Source organism: Colobus angolensis, unplaced genomic scaffold (assembly GCF_000951035.1).
Source record: "Colobus angolensis palliatus isolate OR3802 unplaced genomic scaffold, Cang.pa_1.0 Scaffold162, whole genome shotgun sequence".
Classification (NCBI taxonomy): domain Eukaryota; kingdom Metazoa; phylum Chordata; class Mammalia; order Primates; family Cercopithecidae; genus Colobus; species Colobus angolensis.
This window is the reverse complement of record NW_012114733.1, coordinates 1904858-1928666: the sequence shown is the minus strand read 5'-3', so window position 1 is coordinate 1928666 and position 23809 is coordinate 1904858. Positions and strand designations below refer to the sequence as shown.

General features: G+C 38.0%; 1 protein-coding gene across 1 annotated transcript in view; it reads right to left on the bottom strand.

Annotated features, from left to right (window-relative positions):
* The window catches only part of PTPRD (protein tyrosine phosphatase, receptor type, D), a 1303505-nt gene that overhangs the window by 56620 nt on the left and 1223076 nt on the right, over positions 1 to 23809 (bottom strand). The window contains exons 31-33 of the mRNA XM_011937289.1: positions 18517 to 18692; positions 5852 to 5971; positions 5181 to 5335 (exon numbers count right to left, since the gene is read on the bottom strand). Coding sequence (XP_011792679.1) covers positions 5181 to 5335; positions 5852 to 5971; positions 18517 to 18692 — 451 coding nt within the window. The remainder of the gene's footprint in view (positions 1 to 5180; positions 5336 to 5851; positions 5972 to 18516; positions 18693 to 23809) is intronic.

The following is a 23809-nucleotide window of genomic DNA, read 5'->3' as shown; positions in this document are numbered from 1 at the left end:
TGATGGAGAAATGCCCCCAAAGGGACAGCAGAAAGGGGAGCTAAAATCCATCATGGGACCTAAAGTCTGGAGAATCTGCCTGATTTATAGGGCCATGCAACGTGGGGAACATTGCCACCACTAGTAGTATGAGCTCAGGCAAGTAAGCTAGTCTTACTCAGCCTCTGCTGTTTTTTTCTTCTGTGAAATGGGAAACTAATATTACTCCTTGTAAATACCATGGGAAGGGAAAAGCTGTAACACATATAAAGCACTTACAACAGGGCCTCTTCGGTTGACAAGAGATACCTGGAGCCAAGCGTATGGTTTGTATGGTTGGTGACCAAGGTTGAATAAGGGCTCAACTATCCTGAACTATTAGTATGGCTACAAAATGGGGAGCTATGTCTATATTTAATCATGGAATAGACGCTATGTGGGAAAGAACATGAAATAGTTATAAGTAAGGGAAAGGAAATTTAAAAATTAAGCTCTCATAAAGAAATATCCCAATATATCCCAATATAAAGGGAAAAAAATACAGTCTCTTAGGTGAAAAAACAGACCAAAAAAAATCAGTCCAGCCTTGAAACTCTTATTATATTTGTAAAAATTATTAAAATGCCATATGGAATTCAACAAACTTGGACAAGCAATTACTGAGTGCTTACTAAGGTGTAAGAGCTGGGGTAAAAATGTACATAAGCCATTACTCATGCCTTCTAAGATCTCAAGGCACATATGATCTGCACACACTTAGCTAAACATGCAAAGTGTGAACCTATTCTATGAGAATTTAGAGAGTATTTAATTCTTCCTGTGGGAAAAGAATTGGGGAATAAGCTTAAAATGTTTCTCCAGAGTTACAACTCAAATGTCTACAAGATGAAGCAATCTCATAAATGTGTATAAAATAATAGGGAGTGGAAAGGGTTTGGAAAACTGGATAGTGCATTCCAGCTTAAAGAAATTCATGCTCAAATTTTTAAAAAATTATCATGTACATCAACAAAACCATCCGAAGCCAGTTTGCAACCTCTGCAATACAAATAGGAAGTGCTATTTAAGTTGGATTATGCGTCAAGGTTGAAAATCATCAAGTAGAGAAGGGGAATTGTTGAAATTCGAGACCAGATAAATATATTTTGCTGAGAGCCAGAGATGAAGATACTTGAAATGTGTAGCTATCAGAAGATGGCCCAAGGAGTCAGCAATGAGGTGCGAAGGGTGAGATCAGCCTAGATTACAAAGGGTCATGAATGCAATGATAAGCAGTTAAGACCTCATCTTGAACGCTTTAAGGATCACAGTATTAAGTTCCTTTAACAGCATCATTTTAAGAGTTGAAAGGTTTCTCAGGTCTTTATACAAACAGATGTATTATTATAAATGATTCTCTCTAACACATAGCATCAACATGTTCTCTCTCGCTGAGAAGTCTTACGGGATTACCATAGTTGAAAATATGTACATTTGAAAAAAATCCATTTATTTAATGATTTGGATATTTATAAACATTTGTGATTTAATAAAATGGATGGCTCAGGTTACACAGATGACATCCAAGTTCATGTTGAATTTTTCTTCTCAGAGTTCTAAATATACACACAGCTTTTAAAAGGTACTCAGTAATGAATAATTATTAATAATTTAAAATTACTGCATACTTCTATATGCTATGCACTATCTCAAGTGCTTTATATCTATCTATTTTATGTCATTTTACTTAATTTTTATAAAATTCTCATTGCTATTTACAGTGTTATCCCATGTTACAGGTGAAGAAACAGAGATTAAATAATTTGTCCAAAGGCACACTGCCAGTAAGTAAACAAGCTGACAGTCTATCTCTCCAGAGTGCGTACCCTCAATGGTGAGATTCTACGCTCTGTATGAACTGATGGATAACTAGAGTTGGCCTTTCCTTCCTTGCTGTTGAACCAGACCTTCTTTCTTTTAGGAATCTGGTAGACTCTGTCCTCCTTGACCTTCCAAGGTCTTGTCTGTGCTTGTTGCCCTGGGCTATCCCTAAAATTCTTTCTTGTTGTTGACTGTTAGAATTTCTTTTACTTAATGGCTCATTTTTGTCCTACTCCAGTTATGTCTCAGAACCATTGGAGGACCATGATTTCCTTTTCCTGTACTGCACCGCCAGCCCCACCTTTTTTGGGCTACTACCCGACTTCTTTAAAACCTCCTCCATTCTCACCACAGGATATATTGGGCAGAAGGCTTAGATCTACTTTGTCACTACTTCTTTAATATAGAAAAAAAAAAGTTTAGTACATAATAAAAGAAATCACAACACAAAATACAGTATTTACCTTCCAGACTATTTTTTGCGATTATCTGTAACATGATCATGGTTAACCGTGATCAGTATCCCTTTGGAACATGGTTATTGTGGCTTTTTGCATAGTTTCTTTCTGCTTAGAATTGGTTTCTAAACTAGCATTTATGGGATGCTAGATGAATAACTGTCTTTTAAGAATGACTTTAATCTGCTGCTTTGTCACAAAACATTATACTGTCAAGTTTTAACTTGGCTTGTATTCAACTCAAAAATTCATGATAATATGGATATTGACAATGTAGACGTGACCCTCCTAAATAAAGAGGCCAAAACCTCTTACCAGACATGTAAAATTACCTATGGGAAATTATGTCACAGAGCTCAGTTTATGCAGTTCCTTTCCCTCATTGTTTTGAAGTTGCTAACCAATTTCTTCCACCAATATACCTACTCTTCCGTTGTTTGTTTCAATAAGCAGCTTCTCCAGAGCCTCAGGCACAGCACTTCCAAATATCAGCAGCTATTAGCTCAGCAGATTCATCTTTGTTTCCTTATTTCTTCTGAGTAGCCTGTCTCTCTCTGAGGTGAGTCCAGGTGGCTTAACATAACACGGATGTGGGGTGTGTGTGTGTGTGTATTTTCTCAAAATAAGGCATTACAGCTATTTATCTTATTTCTCATGCTTGCTATTTGCTTGCAAACATTTTTGTGTCCGTCACGGTGCCCAGCATGAACCCTATACTTTGCTTATAATCTACAGAGGGTGAAATGTATTTTAAAAATTATATATGTATGTATGTATGTATGTATGTATGTATGTATCTATCTATCTATCTATCTATCTATCTATCTATCTATCTATCTATCTCAGTTTTCTAGTGCCTCCACTTTAATTCTAGTGCCTCCACTTTATGGAAATGGGAGGAAAATTTGGAGAAAGGACAGATTCTGCGTTTTGAAATGCAATGTGAAAAAAATCAGCATGCTGTTTTTCAGTGAAAACTTCCAAATTATGTGTCTCTAATTTTTGTTCCTATTAAATATATAATTACATATGTGTGTGGAGACATGTGTGTATGTGCAGCACGTGTGTGTGTGTGTGTGTGTGTGTGTGTGTGTGTACTCTATTTTTGCCATTAGGCATACAAGGGCAACATTTCTTCTGCTAGCCCAAATTTTCTGTTTCTCTATTCTTTGGCCAAACTCTATCTGAAAACACTTCATGTGTTTCATTTGTGATTTTTATAATCAAGTTCAGCTTTTACCAGACAGAGGCACCATATAATCAGGTACATTGGCTCTCTGAGGCCTGCAAAGAACTGTGTGTAACAGAGTGTACAGACTGATCAAACTAGCACCTGAATTAAAACCAAAAGGCAGGAGAACCAGAAATCTACTTTCATGATGTAAAAGCACTTGCTCAAATTAAAAATAATTTTTAATGTTTTACAATCATGCAGAAAACTGTAGCTGGAGTGGCCAGTCCTCAAAGGAGCCTGTCTTAGATATAGGGAAACAAGAATCTAGATAAGACTTGAGGCCGATTATGCCATCATCTTCTTAGTTATCAGTACTTGAAGCAACCTGTGTAGCCTCTCACTTCTCTTGACCCAACGTAATTCTCTTAAGCCAACGTACTGTTGTTATGAACATCAAAGAAAATAAAGCATAGGGGAGTGCTTTGAAATTAGTAAAATACTCTACATAAACGCAAGGTAATGTTATTACTCGTTTTATCTAGGAAAACATTTGCTGGAAAAGAGAAACTTTATCCTGTTTGGAATTTGCCAGCCGATTGTTTAACAATGAGCATTGTAGCATGGTTTGGCTAGGTGAATTTCATTGCTTTTATTCTGATCAATCCATTGACCCCATTTCTAAAAAACTAGCCCCTTTTCTAGGGTCTACTGTATCATATTATAGTACAACATGGGGTATGAAAGAGAGCTATGGAATTAAGTCACGATAGAACTGATTTAAGACAGATGCTTTCTTGTGTTTTTCCTATACTCCCACACTTCTATTTTACTTAACTGTGGAAGAAGCAATATTTCCTCATCTTCGAATTTCTCATGTTATAAAGAACTATCATGAAATTATATGTACTATATATTTATATAGTAATAAATAGACTCTGACCAGATAGCTTAAGTAGTCTGTTAGTAATGACACTTAAGAGGAACTCAAGCAACTGGAAGAAATCAGTTTAATATTTAAAAACCTATAAACATTTAAATATATTGCAATCTCAGTGGTGATGTAGCTATTAGACTTAAGCAAAAAATACAATCTATACATTTCAAGAGAAAAATACAAGCTTATTATCTTTGAGTAAATAAAATAACTCCTTCCAAATTATAGATCTTATATTCTATTAAATACATTTTTAAAAAATCAAATTAGTGATGTTATGAGACTTGATATTACTAATGTGCAGAAGGCATCTTTAAGCAATAAGATATTCTCCCTAAAGCTTGTATGATATTATTTTGTTTAGTAATTGTTTCCCTATAAATAGTAAAAAGGTTGTATCAGTTCAGCCTACAAGAACTTGTCAAACAATATAAATTTGTTTTTAAGAATAGTCCCCCACATATTATTTTTTGTTTTACATATTTACAGCCATGTGCCCACTTAATTTTGTGTTTATTTATTTCTCTTCACTGGGAAAAGACAATAGCAATGGACCACAGCTACCTACTACCTCCAGGGGAAGTATGCATCTATGTCAAATCCATCCTATTGATGTTAGCATAGGCCTCATTTGACCAAAAGAGAGCTGTGTTATTTACGAAGGCATTTACTATCCCAGAATGTCAAAAAGTTGCAAAAACATCCAATGAGAAACAATTTAGCTTTCTGTTTCCTTAGAAACCTCCTGACTGCAAGTGAAACAAATGCCTCTTACCTGCAATGCACAACCATCGGACCAGCATCGGGAGGGTTACAGGTTTTGACTCTACGTAAGAAAGCTAGAAAAGGTGTAGGGTGTTCTGGAACACCATGATCAGGCCAGGCGGTGAACTGGAATTGTCTCACTTCTCTCTTCTCACTTGAACCATTCTGTGAAATAGGAGTATCAGCTGAAATGCTGTTTTCCCAGCCTCAGGTGGTAAGGATGAATAACAGGGAAGAGGTAATGCTAAAATGTGCTATTTTAATTCCTTTCTCCCACCCTATATCCTTTGGTAAGACACACTCTTTGGAGATATAAACCCCAAGCTATTTGTAAATGACAAATATTTGCGCAGGAAGACAAAATTCTTAGGTGAGAAGCATTACATTTTTCAAGTTTAACTACCAGGAGAGCTCCTATCACATTTTCCAGGAAGAACTAGTTCTTCTTCATCTATTCTTCATTGGCTGAAACTTTCATTCGGAGCAAGAGTTTTCTATTTACTGATAAATCGTCAGACAAGAAGAAAAATGGCTGAGTGATAATGGAAGATTTATTTCATTCTTCACTGTTGCCACTGGGATCAAGATTTAAGTAAAGCCTTAAGAGATTTGATTTCTCAAAAGAAGCTTTCTTTAAACAATAGAGAGGGTAAAGAGAGGAGAAAAAGATGAAAAGCAAACCTTGTAAAGTGCAAATGTTCGAACACAATATGTGGCCAGCTCCACAGTATCAAGCAGCGTTACTTGAACCAGTCCGTGGGTTTCTGTGCCTCTGCTAGGCCAATACTGGTCACACTTCACCTACAAGAAACAAGTGACGCATTCAGGGCAAATGCTCGTCAATTTCTCTATTAACTTTGCTTTGAGTTGCTGTTGAAGGAAAACAGCTTTTCTGCATTTCATTTTATGTTGATCTTTTTCTGGCATGCATTTTTGTTATCCCAATATATGTAAATTACTGCTCTGATGCCAATACAAACCACATTTTTCAAACTGGTAGGAATACTAAACAGTAACAGATTCAATTTTCCTGGAGAAAAAATAAGTTGCAGATTGTTGTTGGGTAAAATACAGAGAGAGCGATCTGAAACTTCAGTGTGCTTGAAAAGAAAACAGATTTGCCCTGGGATAGACGTTATGAATCGCATCGGGAGGATGACACTTTGGCATTTAAACTACATGGTAAGATAGTGTTAATTCATCAAGATATAAAAGGCATAAGGTTTTTCATCTTGAGCTATCACAACTTCCAGATATGCTTGTTTAAAGAAAAGTAGAAATAATTGGAAAATCTATCAAAGTATAATAAACAACATAAGCATGTGCTTTTTTTTTTTTTAACACAAGATAAATGTTATTTGTATCTAAAGCAAATAAACCTACAATGTCTACAGGAAAAAGAGCGTCTGTTCTTTAAAAAGAGCCTCAGACGGTCATACACCAACAGTGCAAAGTTTAAATAATTTAAAATTCATTCAAGATGAATAATCTACAATTTCTATGTGGAGTGGAACAAAAGCACATAAAACGTATTCAACCCAATTAGTTTAACACACAACAAAGAATAATTCCAAGTCTGCAGTAAGTCTCAAATTTACTGAATGAGTCTGTTGGGCATTAAAAAGCATAATGAAAAATAACAAACACAGCACAATATTTTTGTAGTAACGCCATAGGTCTGACTATATTTACCCTTTCTATCTCAGACTTTTTTTTTAATGGGAGTAATTCTTAGGAGAACCCAACTGAAATACATTTCTCTTGGTAAAGAAAGCTCCTAGCAGTAGTTTAAAATAGGGAATACACCTTTCTATTTGAAAAAGAAAGAACAGAAAATCACAATCTTTGGATTTAAACAAAGGCAATAAAGCATTATTATTAGAGACACTAGAAATTTTTTGGTCCAGCCAATAGAATTATTGCATAATGATTTGCTTTTATGTTTAATATGAGTATTTGTAACATTCTGTGAATAATATTGTAATTTTCTCTTTCACAGAGACAGCATCTGCTCCTCTGAGAATTCGGGCTCTTTCCATGAAACAATTGGCCCTTCTAAGAAAGGGAGAGGTTCTATCCTGTACAGAATTTCCTAGACAAAACAAAAAAGAAAAGCACTTTACAGCTATATACTAAGCTAGATATTAAATTCACAAGGTTTCATTCCTATGCTTTGACTTTAACTTTGAGACCCACGCAAACATCACCTTTTTGATGAAAACAAACAAAAATTGTCCACAGTAAGACACAAATTTTACCTTAGTAAGATTTAAAAAATACTTTGTGTGTTTCCTAGTTGTACAAAATAGCCTTCTGTGTGTTTATTTTTATCATTTGCCCTAACTCAAAGAGATAACGACACAGGGAAATGAGAATTCTTGAAGGAGAATACTGACGTAGAGTGACCAGGCATGGGCATTTCTACATGTTCTTTCACCATAAGCTAAAACCCAGGTCACTGATGACATATTTAGCAAAAACTACCATCTGAATAGAACCAACACTACTTAAGCAGTCATGATTTAGATGAGAAAAAAAATCGCAAACATTGTGCCAAAGGCTTTGTTTTAAACCATGAAATAGATGTCAAGTGGATGTCTACCAGCAGAGGACAAAAGGAACTCTGGAGGCCTCATACTGTAGTATTCAAGAAGATGCCAACAATGTGTTGAATTGAAGATTCAAGAAAGAAATTAAAATTCATCATTTAACAATTTCAGCTGGACAGCAACCCTTTGGTTTAAAATAAACTAATGAAATCCCTGAGGACAAATATCCCACTGTGATATGCACAAAACAGCATATATGATGCCACAAAATCATCTATACAGTCAGTTCAATGCACTGAACCAAATTCAATAAAACTATATTTTAAAACTGGGACTTGATTACATTTAGACCTTCTCGTGAGGTAAGAAAAGGAGATGAAGGAAAGAATGAGAAGGCAACCTTCATACAACTTTTGGAAAAAAGACTCTCCACCTACAAATCTTCTCCATTCCTAAGATGCAGGAAAAACTAAAATTATACTAATCCTCACATTTCTAGTAATAAGTTTCAAACTGCAGCTATTATTGGCTTAGACTCTGACCCCTTTACAAAAAAAAAAATACCACGAAGCATTACTATAAGGGGTAAACGCTGTGCAAATTTCTAGCTAAAAGAGGAAAAAAGTTGTTTTTGTACTCAATTTGAATAATGCACTTTAATCTTATTATTCACCAAAAGAAAAATAAACGTTTCAAACTCAACTGCAAAAATCAGAAGCAATTTTTTAAAGTGGATATATTTAAATATTACCATTTTCTCTCAGGAAATATATCTCAAAAGGACCTTATGAAAAATAAATATCCTAACGTATGTGAAAATGCACACACGTGGCCTCAGCAGTGGGATCAGAAGCTTTCCCTGGGCTTATCTGAATAGCGACAGCAATACATTTTTCCCTTTGCTGGCGAGCACCTCAGCACTTCCTTTCTCGACCTCATTCTCTGAGTAGCCTGCACACCTTCATCTGATTTTGGAGGGCTGAATTTAAGGGCTTAGAGTTGCTGACAAATATGATTTTAAGTCTCATTTTTTGCCATATGCTGAACATATGATTTCTGATTTCAGCATTAGGAAGCAAGTATGAAGTGTAGCGAGAAAAAAAAGGAGAACAATGGAAATATTTTTTCTTTCCTCATTAGCTAGTATAAATGAACTGTCTCCATTTTCCTCTCTTAAAATGTTTTCTTTTGACAACAGCCCTTCCCCTACTCGATTTTCTTAAGAGAAAATCTCATAAGGTATTTCTAGAGAGAGTTACTATTTGTTAGGCTTCACACATAAAGCTGATTGTGAGACAAGAAATGAAGGCAGCTCCCTTTGAGTACATAAGAACTAGAAGGCAGGAATTACTGAATACAAATACTGTTTTTTGCCTTTTTCTATTGATTTAGAATGGATACAAGTGGCCTTCAGGACTGATTCATGGAAGGTCAGCCAGAGTCTCCCTGGATGCCTCGAAAATTGCTTCTCTGTTTCCAGGACCAAAGTCTAGCCACCTCATCTGTGAAATGGGAACAGTGTCTCCAGCATTACGGAGCTATTGTGGGGACTAAAATGATGCCCCTAAAACACTTAACCCAAATGGCTGGCACAAACAGGCATTCAACAAACACTAGCTATTATTGGTTATCAGTTCGATGACATTCTGGATTTTTGTGCGTGTCTGGTTGTTGTTATAAATTAACTAAATCAATCTAAGTGTGAAAAAAAGAACATGTTATTCATTTCAGCAGATATGGGCTTAGGATTTTCTAGGTGCAAAGCAAGGTGTTAGCAGTTGTGGGGCACTGAGGTGAGATAAGACCCAGACCCTGCCCTCAACCCATCAGTCTTATTGACTTAAGTGGGGGTGATTTTAAACCTCCTAGTTCTCCAAATAGGTGGTTCTGAGATACGAAACAATTCCCTTAATCTATGTGGGCCCCAATCTCTTCTGAGAAGAGTATGTGTTCAACTCTGAGGTGGAAAAGAAGAGCAGCAGAACTTGTCACTCAAGCTGTGGTTTAGAAACATCACCCAGTAACTTTATTTGAAGCTTCAACTGAGACAGTTTAGAGTTTTGGCTAAATTTGGGGGAGGCATTTCTTTTTATTATCACAAAGTTATTACCCCTAAGTGAAGCTTTCATTTTTCTATAATTATGGAAAGAACAGGGTGACCATTGCTAAATTTATACTATGGAATTCATTTATTTTACCTCTTTCATGACAAACTATCAAAATCAAGTTGATGGAATAATGAAACATTTAAATGTATTTTAAAAAATCTTGTCATTGCAAATATTTGGTAGGAGCTGATCCATTAGGTCTGCTGACCATACTTTGGGAGAAGGGCTCTCGTTCTAGGCTATTTTTATTCCCATAGAGCTTATCTTGGGAGTGCTTGGCATATTGTAGGCACTCAATGAGTGGTAACCAACTTTATAATCAATTAACTGTGGTCTAGATTGGCTTATTTTTAAATCGTCTAAAACTTTCTGAAAACAAAACCTCCTCATCTCAATTTAATAAAGACTTACTGAGCATGGCAACATGGCAAGGCATCAGAATTCCAACTGTAATAAACCGATACCTCCAAAGGGCTGTAGCATTGCTAATCCAAAACGTATTTGCCACATGGTACTTTGAAAAGTCTGCTTTGGACCAGATTATTTAGCCAAAGAAAGACTTAGAATAGGCAATAAACGATACGTGGGGCACCATAACTGTTGCTAAAAGTGACTGTAAATTTGTACCTAGTAAGTTTGGGCAGTGGTTCTTCATTAGTATTCTGTAACGTATGGACAAGCAGGCTAACTTCAGATAACACAAGTCAAAGTTATTTTTGGGAGTAAGGAAATGTTGGTACCCTTTTGCCAATACCCACTGAATGAGGGAGACTATAATGAAGGAAAGTTTTAGATAAATATCATAAATTTTAGCGGGCAGAAAAATTAAATGCTGAATTATTTATTTCTACAGGTTATAGTAACTATTCTGGAAATTTTTAAGACCAGATTGAATACCTGATTTTCCATAATAAGGACAGAGAGCATCTCAGTGATTCTCTTTTAATAACAGTGTAGTTCTCTGCACTCAATCAATATTCGGCTATATCTATTCCCAACTGGTAGTCAGTCTGGTTTGTGTATTCCCCCATTTTATTATATCTTTACTAACACTAATTAGTGGAGGACAAAGAGGCAGTACAATATTTGAAATGAGAGTGCTATTAAAGCATTTGACCACCAGTGCAGCTTTTCATATATACAGCCATAAAGTTGAAAAATATTATTCTCAAAATAAACCAAATTACATATCATAAAATTGCTTACCAGTTCATTGAACCATTCACACACTTTCCTAACTGCTTATTAATTTTAAAAAAGTTATTCCCTTTTGTTTGATGTGTCTGCCAGAAGTTGACATAGGGAGCTGCCGTAAACTTTTCCAATGACTTTCCCCATTAAATTGAAAGTCATTAGGTCTCAAGTTTCTGGTACTTTGTCCTAACCAGAGCAGAACTGTGTGAGGTGCCTCTTTCTCATGGCCAAGCAGCACTGATATCAGCTCTTCCTACATGTGGTGAGTCCTCAGAGTATCCACCTCAGACATTATCACTCCTGAGGAGCACCTGGGTGCCCCACATGGCCCTACAGCCACCTCTGCTTCTGCCTTGGTCTACTCAGCAGTTGCCTTTCACTCCAGTGTCACCTCTTCCAAACAATATCATTGGATGACTCAGTGTTTCAATAAAAATATAATTCATAGGTACCAGTCAGTATCAATGCAGTTCAATATTTTAACAACCAGTACAACTATGTTGGGTATTTACCAGTTGAACATCAGCCTTTCTGGACATTCTGCTGATAAAGATTAGAGAAAAACCAAACATTGGACCCTAAGCACTAGTAAACAGAGATTAATACATACTTCTGAAAACCTTAGAAATGAGACCTAATCCAGCACAGGAGTACCACAGACATGAATGCAGAGAATGAGAGAGGCTTTGTACAAAGTCATCAGGAGCAAAGTTGCATCTCCTTCCCCCATTCCAGCTCTTTACTCAGGCCATGAGGACTCTAACTGGCTTTAAGAGGAATGCTTTGAGCCAGAATCTGTCGGCTGCCTTTCTAAGTAGAGCAGGTGGGGTGGGGAAAGAAGGTAGATAGTCCAGAAAGCTAACAAACAGCAAGAAATTGGTGGGATTCTTTCTGTTTTATCTGACACTGTGTCTGCTGACAAGAGAAAACCAAGAGTGTGGAACTTGCTAGATAAGGACCCCAACATCCTTTAGATTGCCAACACGAGCATCATTCTTTTTGTTGCCAGCGTCCTATTTACATTAAGTATCCACCACTTTCAAAACAATCCCATACATCATGCAGACTCCAAAGGCAATGTTTGTGCTGCTGGTCCTAAAGTTGCTTAAAGAAAAAAGCAGTTTCTGTTGCCCTAGATAGGCAGCGCTTTAGGCTGCAGTTTGAGAAATTAAATGTTCACGGCCTTTGGTGCTTCCAGTTCCATTTGGAAAAGGACATAGACCTGGCATTTGGAAAGCACTTGCTCTCCATTAAACTTACCGAACCTTGACAAACCCGAAGGGCCAAGAATTAGTCTGCCACTGGCCAAGGCTGGGCTTTCCAAAACCGATAACAGCAATGAAAACAACAGCACTGCCATTTATAATCTTCAACGGGATTTTGTCAAATTTTAACCCAAAAGGATCTCACAATCTGAAAAGAATCTCAAGCTTCGTTTTATAGGAAAAGAAAAAATGTTTGAGCACAATCTCTTTTTCTGCTGTTTCATGCTCAGAATTGCCCTCTTAGCCACAGAACAAAATGTGAACATGTCTCCATCTCACCTTCACTTTGTGCTAGGGGAAGTTTACTAAGATGACATTCAAGGACTAAAGAAGACACAGGAGGAGGAGTGAGTGATCATTAGGTCAGAAGTGTTCCACCAGCCAAATGTCAAGTTCTCTAAACTGTTAACAAAATGCAGTTAACACCAGCCCAGTGCCTTTGGCCCTGACAGCATCTAACCTCCATTCTTTGGCACAAACCACAAAATTTAGTAGGGCAGGAATTTTCCGATTTTTTGGCCTAAGATACAAGTCGAGTCACGATGCACAAAACATTTGATCTGCTTTACTAATGTATGGCATCATCTGGTTTGTATGATTCCCTATTTGGAAACAGAAAATGGGACTTAAGATAGCTTGGAAACCAAGAATAGAATTTTTCATTTCTAGCCCTATATTTTCACTACGAATTGACACAACCCACACTGGATTACAATCAAAATCATGACCCATTTGTTAAGTGTCAAAATTTCACTCCCCACCTCCAACATTTATAATACTAAGTACATTTACAAACCTCTTTAAGTGAATCAACCCCCACTATAAAGCTTGCAAGGGAAGATAAATAATGAGTCTCTACTATGGGCAAGGAATGAAGGCAGGCTACAGAGGTGAAATGAAAGTCAGATATACTCTAACCCTGAGTAAGCCTTTCAACTTCTAACGCTAATCATGGTTATTCAAGAACTTTCTAAGCATGAGGTTGATACATTACCTCTGTGTTCTGTATTTCAAGATGGAAGACAGAGTAAGAGAGAAACAGTCAAGAGGAGAGAGATGAAGGGAAAAAGGTGAACGATCACAACTAAATAATAATTTAATATACACCTAAAAAAGCAGACAAATCCTACCTCATAGATACCATCTTGTGCCCCAGTCATCCACAAATAATATCCTTGGAGTGGAAATCCCAGCTGTATACATTTTACTTTCCCTACAAAGTGCTTCATTTTTTCCAAACATTTTCCTCCTTCCATGTGGTTGCCCAGACCAATTCGTGTGCTTATTGGCATGTTATGAAACATGGAAACAATTAGAAACCACATTCTAGGGCACTAGAATGACTTGCTACAGAATCAATGGACTACGCAAAACTTGAGAGGATTTGGCAATAAAGATGGAAACTGTGGGAAAAAAACCCCACTAACAGTATTTCATATTACACAGTACATTCTACAACAGCTTTAAACTGATCTGTGTGTTTCAGGCAGCAGTCATGCTTTCTCTTCAGAATCTCCAGCTTCTATCATTGTTTTTAGTTTTAGTTTTTTGTCGTCGTTTTGAGATGGAGTTTCACTCTTGTTGCCCAGGCTAGAGTATAATGGTGCAATCTTGGCCCACCACAACCTCTGCCTCCCAGGTTCAAGTGATTCTCCTGCTTCAGCCTCCAGAGTAGCTGGGATTACAGGCGTGTGACACTATGCCTGGCCAATTTTGTATTTTTAGTAGAGATGGGGTTTCTCCATGTTGGTCATGTTGGTTTCAAACTCCTGACCCCAGGTGATCTGCCCCCCCTTGGCCTCCCAAAATGCTGAGATTACAGGCGTGAGCCACACTGCACCCGGCCCATTGTTTTTTTCTTTATGTACCCTAATGAAACTCATATGAAATATTCAACTTATACTTTTCCTTCAGGGTTGATAGCTGAACGTATACAATAGGCAAAGAGTCTTCTCAGTTAAGTCTGGAATTCTTCAAAGGCCACATTTGAAGGGAAGTGATAACATTTGAAAATCAAAGAACTCTTGTTTTCGAATAATCAACTTAAGTCCTAAGTCATACTTCACACTTACAAGGGTTTCTTTAGCCATGCAAATACTAAGAATGATCAGTGCTCAAAACAGATGCTAGTGAAACTTCTAACACCTGCTAAGGAACCCAGCAGCCTTTTGTCTCAGTGAGCTATTGTAAACCACCAAAGGTATTAACATGAGCACTGCTGATAAATCTCAGACCTGAGCGACAACTTAAGAATGAGCCAGTCAGGCACGGGCTGGCTCAAGCCTGTAATCCAAACACTTTGCGGGGCCAAGGTGGAAGGACTGCTTCAGGCCAGGAGTTTGAGACCAGTCTAGGCAAAAAAGTGAGAGTCTGTCTCTACAAAAAATTAAAAATTAGCTGGGGGTGGTGCTGTGCACCTGTAGTCCCTGCTGTTCAGGTAGGATTGCTTAAGTCCAGAAATTTTAGATTACAGTGAGCTATGATCACACCACTGTACTGTAGCCTGGACAACAGAGTAAGACTCTATCTCTAAAAGAAAAACAAAAACAAGTGAACCAGGCTGTGGCAAAACAGAAAGCTTGAAAAGAGAGATGAGCTCTAAGGCAGGAGAATTCTCTAGCACCATAAAATAATCAAAAAAGAGGAGAGGGAATGTAAGACTGAACCATAAGGAAACATATCTTCAGTGGCACTTATCACTACATGTAACCCATGTCTATATCATTTATGATTTTCATGTTGTGTTATAGTCAGTGTAGCAGCCAGAATGTTCCACTGTGGTCTGTTCCCTGGCTGATCTCTATTCTGGAGATCCTATTTTGGGGGAAAGCAAGTGGAAAAGAATCCAATGGTCTGAGCTCCACTCTCCTCTTGACTAAAATGCATGGGTGTGCCACACCGGGAAACGGCACAATTAACCATATTCAGTGACATGGAGAGGTTGGTCAGGATTCATCGTCAACCACAGAGAAACAAACTCTTTTCAGTTGGGAACAAAGAGTGCATTATTTGGAGGCTATCTTTTGGGGAAACTGAAGTTGTCACTGCAAAGCCTCCAACTGCTTTACCAAACAATACCATTTGAGACTCACTGAGCCACTTGGCCAGATCCTTTATCTCAGTCAATATCCACAATAACCCTTCCACATAATCCAAAAAAGAAAAAATGAGAATTTGAGGAGTCAAGTAAACTTGCTCATTGTCACACAGCTAGGGGCAAGAGTTGGTATTTGAACTCAGACATGTGACTCCAAAGTGCCCTACTTGAAATTGTCCCATAGCTGTCCTCTCTCATGGTGGTATCCCCATGCGGTCTTGTATAATATCAAGCTATCTTCTCTTTCCTTTTCTCCTCTCTTCCTTGCTGCAACTCTATGGTCAGCGGCGGTCTAGCATACTTCCAATTCACAGAAGCATTCATAACACACACACATATTTTCTTCATGTACCATGGGAATGAATATTATTTTAAGAACCTGAGCCTTAATCTAAATAATGACATTTCAAGCTTCAGCTCTTGGAGAGGTAATTTATTTACAGTACCTGGACCACCTCCCTTTATAAGGAAGACTGGTGCCACTTCCCTTCATAGGGCCAGGCTAGTTCCAATGTCTGCTTTGAAGCTGGCTGCTGGGAATTGAGAATTCACTGAGTCCCAAGGTCAGCCCACAGAACCCACCACGTTCCTAAAGTCTGGAGCTAGAGATTTCACTAACAACTTACCCCTATTTATAACCCTGTTTTTATAGTGAAAGCCAATTCAAGCTCTTGTTTGGGAATCCAGGAATGCCTTCCCCTTTCTTCCTGCTACTTTAGGTAAAAGAGCAACTGGATAGGGAAAGGGTGAGATCGGAATGATGGGAGGGAGGCAGATGGAAAAGCAGATGAGATAATAGGAAGCTCCACTGCTTTGTTAAGTCTCTCCAGGACATTTGGTCAGTTAGTCCCAAGTGTTCTAGACTGGAGAACAAAGGACTTTTGGGCCCTGGGGGCCAGGGCTGATATGTATTGTCAGATTGATGGCCGCTGAGACTACCCAACCGCCTATTGGCTTATGCAGGTCATCACAAATCTGGGTACAGGCTGAACCACCACAGAATAAAAATCACAAGACAGCACTTTAATTGGCCTCCTTAGGCCATTTAACAAAGGAGAAAGCTAACTTCCAAGAGCAAAGAGTAATTAATGAAGGGAGCAAACAGAGGTTCATTTAGTAACTTCCAAATAAGTTCCTCTGGCTGAGGGGGGTTGCAGGAGAAGGTAGCCTGCAACAGAAAGATAAACTGTAGGTATTTAAGTCACAATGCCTTCCGCCAAGAACTGCTCATTACCATCAGATGTTGCAGTGGCAGTGGGGCCAGTTAGAACTAACTTTATTATTAGAAGCAATTAGGGAGAAAAGGGGCAGAATTTCATTTGGTTATTTCAAAACAAGTTTCTGTGCACAGTTTAATGAAGGCCTGCAGTGTCAAGATAAAATGTGTGTTTTACTGAAAACAGCTTTTGCAAATGACTGCTTGTTACCAGCAGTTATCTCCAGGCAGAACAGACTGGGTAGGTTGGATTTACATGCATGCCGTAATACAATAGTTCAGCTGTCTCAGCTTCACAGAAGTGTCAACAGGCAGTATGGCTTGATGGTGAAGCACGTGTGTTCTGGAGCCAGACGGTCTGTCTTCAATTCCTATCCCTGACCTTGGTAACTGGATGACCTTGGGCAAAGCTTCTGTACTTTTCTGGGCCCCAGTGTACTCATATGGAAACTGGAGGTCATAGTAGTATTTCTTGAAAAGGGCTGTTTTGAAATATCAATGCACCTAATATGTTAGACATTATTATAGTTATTAACTATTATATCCAAGATCGCTTGGAGGGGGAGTTGTTTCTAAAGAAACTGCTTGCTATATAGGAGTTACCTTAAGTACAAATCGGTAACAGATCCATTTACATCTTTTGAATGCAGTTTGCATGTAAAGTATGACAGATATTTGTCTTCGGCATCATTTTTATCTTAATTCCCATTTTAGACAATATTTCAACATCTCTATACAATTCAGATGTTTTGAAAAGATCTAATTGCTTTTCAATTTTGCTAAACCAACCATTTATCACTGCTTTTGATTTCCCACCTTTGAGGTTACAGTTGGGGCTTTTTAGTATTTTTCTGTCTGAGCTGTTCCCTTATAAATCTCTTGGGCAGTTTTTAAATTGTCCCTCATATACACACCTAGGCTTAGAGAAATCGCCACATGTTGAGCTTAGAAGAACATTTACAGAACCTCAACTCTCACACAGTAAATGGGGAATCAGGCTCTCTTCCTTATAAATATCCTTTTTGAGACTACTATAACCACAGTAAAAGAGACCTCTCATTTGTGGTTTCAAATTCTGTCTTGAATGTCCCCATTCTTCAATGAAAGTATCTACTATCTTCAATGAAGTTTCAGAGATTCCTTCATTAATTTCTCAAGGTTAAAGGTTGATCTTCTTCAGATGCTACAATATGTGCACATGTCCTCAGGGATATCGTACACTGCTTACCCAGTATTTTTTAGTCCTTCAAACCAACAGCATTTAACTAATGTGCCATGCACCATAATATTGGACCCATATGATGAATAAAACTCTTTTCTTGGACCTTACCAAGCAATGACTCCATTATTAAAATCTACTCATTTTGGAGAAGTTTAAACTAGCAAAACGCCCTCTATGCATTTATGTGTTTTCTCAGCCGTGTATTTAGCCACATCATTTTTCCAGCTGCCCTGACTTAATTTATACTAATGTGAATAATTTAAGCAAGAGCCTCTTTCACAGAATTTAAGTCTTACGCTGCAGATTGTAAGAAAGACAAAGTGGAAAATAGTGGAAGTACATATTGGTGGGATTCTCCCCAAAGCCCATGGGTTCTTGTTCAGTGGTGTTTTTGAAAGAGGTTCAAGCTAATATTTATTTTATCTAACCAAGTTGTCTATTCCCGTGAATATTCCTTTTTTTTTTTTCCTTTTAGCAACCACACACATCATAACATGGGAGAATTTCTTTTTTGAAAAGACCCAGAGGAGTTTTAAAGAATGGTTTAATTAGAGTTGTTGATGCCCATTCATAATTAGTATCTGTTAGAAAGTTAAGCCTTAGGGAAAGGTTAGATTCCTAACAGAATAAAATATGCAACATAGGGGCTCTGAGGGAAAAGTTTTAAAATGAAAGAGGTGGATACTTATTCTTACCCTTGATCTTTCTTCTAGTTTTGTCATCATGACAACTGTGGCACTCCGTTGTTCCCATATCATTCTCCAAAAGTCCCCAAATGTTTCGGGGAGAGATCCCTGTGTTGCAATATAGGCATTTTGTTTCCTATAGCCATCTATGTAGTTGGCATTCACATAGTCACTTCCTGGGATCCCTGGAAAACAAGGAGTGTTATTCAACCAGGTGAGCACATCACAAGAGGAAATAGCCTGGGACATGACCTAAGGGCAGTGTTATCTTATTGTTCCACCTTACACTAGAGGAGTCACAATATATTGAAGGTCAGGTTTTAAGCAAGATTAAAAAAAACAGGTCCTATTAGAACCATCATGGAAAAAAAATGTACTGAAAAAAAGTGTCAGGTCTTCATAATATGACCAAGAAAAAATACAATAGAAGGTCCATAGAATTGCTTTTCTTTCACTGGTTGTTGGTTTTCTCTGTTGTACTGGCAAAGAAATAGTTTGCAAAGAACAATAAATAATCTGGTAACATTCCTCACCCATGTGCTTCCCAGACAAAAACGAGATAAAAGAATGCCTGAGTCTGAAAATACAAAATAGGGTGGAACACACCATAATAGAGAAAAATTCTTTGTAGATTTAGTTAACAGGAAACTTATATATAAACTCATTTAATATTTACAACAACTCTGCAGTAAGTCCTGTCATGAGTCCTGTCAGGAGAAAACTGAGGTGCAAAGAAGTTAAAGAAACTTGAGCAAGCTGCTCAAACTCGTGGAGTCAGGTTTAATCATAGGCTACTCGTATGCGTCATGACCTCCGTAAAGTATTGCTTCTCATTTAAAACTCATGATTTGTTGTAAGCAGCACATGAACTTCTTGGATTACAAAAACTGCCTCCTAATTGGATATCGAACTTCTACTTTTGTCCTCTCCAGTTTGTTCTCTATCTACCCTGAGAGCAATTTTAAAAAATTTATTTCAGACACTGTAACTTCTTTAAACCCAACAATGGCTTTCCCTTATACTTCAAATAAAATCCAAACTCTGAACATCGCTTACAAAGCTCTGCAACTTCCCAGACTCATCTCATTCCACTCACCTCCTTGCCTTTAAAACTCTAGACACTGGCCTGCTTCAATGATTAGAAAACATTTATTTCCCCCCTTAGTGCAATCCACATCCTAGAATATACTCTGTCTCCTTCCCATCATAAAACACCCAGCCTCCATCCCAGAAGGCCTGCCCTGGAGTATCCTGAGACATCAGAAGTCCCTTGACAGCCCTTTTATACTACTGATTACAGGTTGTAATTATCTATTTACTTGTTTGTTAATTTACTTATTGCCTGTTTTGACCACGTCTCTTTTATTCACCTTTGCTACCCTAGTGACAAAAAAAGAGTAAATAATTTGCCCCAGTTCCAACATGTAATCAGTAGCAGAGATGAAACTTAATGTAGATATTGTGATTTAAAGCCTAGTTTTCCATCAGCACATGCCTTTAAGAAAGACAGAGGCAAATTTGAGCTTCTTCCAAGTAGAGTAGCCACAGTGATTAAGGGAATCAAAGTTACTCCATATGAGAAAGAATGTATATTATAGCCTAGCAAAGCAAAGGGTAGGAATTGGGATGAGAGCTGCCTGTGAGTAGAAGAGAGGTTTAGATTTACTCTGTTGAGTTCCAAGTTTTAAATTTTGAAAGATGTAACTACAGAAACAATAAAGCATTTTCAAGTGGTCAGAATCAAAAAGGGAGTTAAGTTTCCTTGGAAGGTCATGAGCTGGTTATCTGTAGCGGGGAATAAGCACTTTAGAGGAATATCAGCATGATATGAAGGTACACTAGAACTTGTGCATGATCCCTTCTACCCTGGGAAATACGAGTCTTGGAATTATAGGGTAACCATTTTTTTTTTCTTTATAATGAAACATATGTTCCCAAGCTAAAATTGTTATATTTCACTGATTGCCACTTGCAATGACTTTGACTGCTTTTCTGATTCCAGTTGTAAAGTTGATCCTCTCAAGAAAGGTAATAAAAGTCAGATGGAAACTACCGCACTCTGAGATGAACACATGGATATGAAATACCACCAGCATTAGCTGAAAAGCCTTTTGAGCAAAACTTGAAATGCACGGTTGGTTGTAACATTATTCATCTATTACAGCTACTCAAGAAGCAGTTGGGGTTTTGGCAGCCCTTTGTTGATAAAGATCCTATTCCTCCCCAACACCAGATTACTATAGATTCAAATGACAGGTTAAATAAAATTCTCAGGTTACAAACACTGGGACGTACACACATCTTACATATCCATACGATTTGGTTCTGAGCCAAGAATGAATCCATCTAACAGGAAAAACCCACTTCCAAAATTTTAATATAGCAGTTAGCAACATTAAAGAATTGATTAAAAGGATTCTGGCTAAGTGCCTCACTCAGCTGCCAATATACAGAAAACTTTTTTTCCAAGAAAAATCAGAATGGAGAAATCTGGGCTAAATGACTCAGAAGATTCATCAACTGGGCCCTGTGCCACATCCCCCCTTATCAAGGAAAGCAAATGTGTCTGAACAATGCATCTGAGGACGGAGAAGATGCACACGAGAATCATTCCTAAAGACAGGGAATCAGATCCATCCAATTCTCTTTGCGAAAAAATGTTAATCAGTTAATATGTAATGAATTGGGATTTTTTTGCATACTGCTCAATTTTGAATAAATTCTCTTTTGTTTTATAAGAAGGGGGTATGCTGCTACTGAATAATGATTGCACTTCCCAGGATAAGAATACAAAAATGCTGCCTTAAGACTACTAGGCACCAGGAATCAATACTATCACTAAATGCTTTAAGAATTTAGGAATTGGACAAAGTGTGGTAGTTCATGCCTGTAATCCCCACACTTTGAGAGGCTGAGGCAGAAGGATCACTTGAGCCCAGGAGTTTGAGCCAGCCTGAGCAACATGGTGAGACCCTGTCTCTACAAGAAACAAAAATAAAAAATTAGGCTGGCGTGGTGGCTCATGTCTATAATTCCAACACTTTGGGGAGGCTGAGGCAGGAAGATTTCTTGAGAACAGGACATGACAAGCCTGGGCAACATGGTAAAGAGACCCTGTCTCTACAAAAAACTAAAAACTTGGCTGGATGTGGTAGTGCATGCCTGTAGTCCCAGCTACCTGGGAGCCTGAGGTGGGAGGATCATTTGAGTCCAGGAAGTCAAGGCTGTAGTGAGCCATGAATGCACCACCACACTTCAGCCTGGGAGACAGAGCAAGATATTCTGTCTCAATAAATGAGAAAGAATTAATATTTTGAAAAAGAGGTAATTGAAAACAAAATCAAATAGCTGGTAGAGCAAATTATCAAGCCAATATTCCATATCCTGAAAATAATGCTGAGGTTCCTCTTATATTTTGATACCTATTTGTAAGAAGGTAGTACATGGAATGAAAGTCTCCTTCTGGCAAATCTCTTTACCCACTCTGGTGAAAAGACATTTCGGGTAAGTTCTCTCTCACAGGTCCTCTGCAATGTGGAGATATGAGAGATGGCTATGTTCTCCAGAAGCTCTAAGATCTAGTGAGTACTGTATTTCTACAACCCAATATAACGCACTGTGCAGAAAGATGAAGGAGAAAAAATTTTAGAAAGGATGGTGGCTTGGCCGGGCGCGGTGGCTCAAGCCTGTAATCCCAGCACTTTGGGAGGCCGAAACGGGAGGATCACGAGGTCAGGAGATCGAGACCATCCTGGCTAACACGGTGAAACCCCGTCTCTACTAAAAATACAAAAAACTAGCCGGGCGAGGTGGCAGGCGCCTGTAGTCCCAGCTACTCGGGAGGCTGAGGCAGGAGAATGGCATAAACCCGGGAGGCAGAGCTTGCAGTGAGCTGAGATCTGGCCACTGCACTCCAGCCCGGGCGACAGAGTGAGACTCCGCCTCAAAAAAAAAAAAAAAAGAAAGGATGGTGGCTTGTCCTAAAAATATTAACCCCAGATTGGAAGCTAAAGTTAATCAGCAGTCCATTTCAAGTAGATGAGACTCTGGTTTTTAATGCGACATATTTAGAAAGACTTTTAAACCAACACTGTGAAAATAAACAATATGCTGCTTTCCAAATGTTTTGGTGCCATGAAACGCTTCTTCAGTAGTTCTGGATTAGGATGTTTCTGCTGGAAGGCCAGATCTAACATTCTTTCACTTTTTGGGGGTGACTTTCTCTAACTAGTGCATATTTGTTTATTTAATTTTCAATTCCCTGCCTTTTCCAAAAAATGATTTGCTTCTGCTAATGCAACATTAATCATAGTGCACTTCTAATCCAAGAGAAGTGTGTGAGAATTAATTTAATTCCTTTGGGGTTACGACAGATGGAAATATAACTTGAAATGTACTGAAAAGAAAAAAAAAAAGAAAAAGAAATGTAGTACTGAAAGAGTATAGAATTATTACACATTAGGTGATTGCTTTTCATTCTTGGAGTCATGGAGACCTTCCTCCAATACCAGAATAACAGTGCTTGATTTGCTTTTTGGGTTTTCTGTTTGTTTTTTGGTTGGGGAATGAGTTTTTAAAACAACAGGAACATGTAAAGATGTTTGCCTTCTGCTCGTCATAGGCAAAATCTTAGAACACACTGGTCCTGCTGCAGGAACTCTCTTGGAGTCAGTTGGTCTTGGTGTCTTTGTTCAAGAACAGCTTACCTCTAAGACTGGTTCTTTCCTAGGAGTCCATGGCTCTACTGCATTTATAAAACGGAGTGGGTTTTCATGATTCCTCATGCACTGTTTCATGCACATTCTCTAATCAATAACAGTGATGTCAATAGTTCTAACACTGTAAATAAGTGTTTAGTCTTCTAATCTTACACACGAGAAACCTAAGGCTAGACCCTCTAACGTCATATTACACTAATATGCTCCATTCCTGTGTTAAAGTGTATTTCCTCAGTTAACGAACTGTTCTTTCTTGTGGAATTTAAAAATATTACTTACATGCTTTATACTGGGTCTTTGTGTTCTGGACTAACTAGACCTGGCTGTAAATGCAAGCCTGTAAAAGTGACAGAGGTTGTGATGAAGGGAATGACTGGTAGAGCTGTGCTTCTGTTGTTCTTCATGCACAACAAGCCATAGCATACAGCTATTTGAACAGAATCGGGCAAGTTTCAGGCTCTCATTTTATTTGCTGTTGATTGCTAGTTATGGTTTTCAGTGGAAAAATGAGCCTGGATATAGACTTTGAATAATGGGGTCATGTGGATTTTTTAAAGCCACCAAGAAGGAAAAAAAAAAAAAAA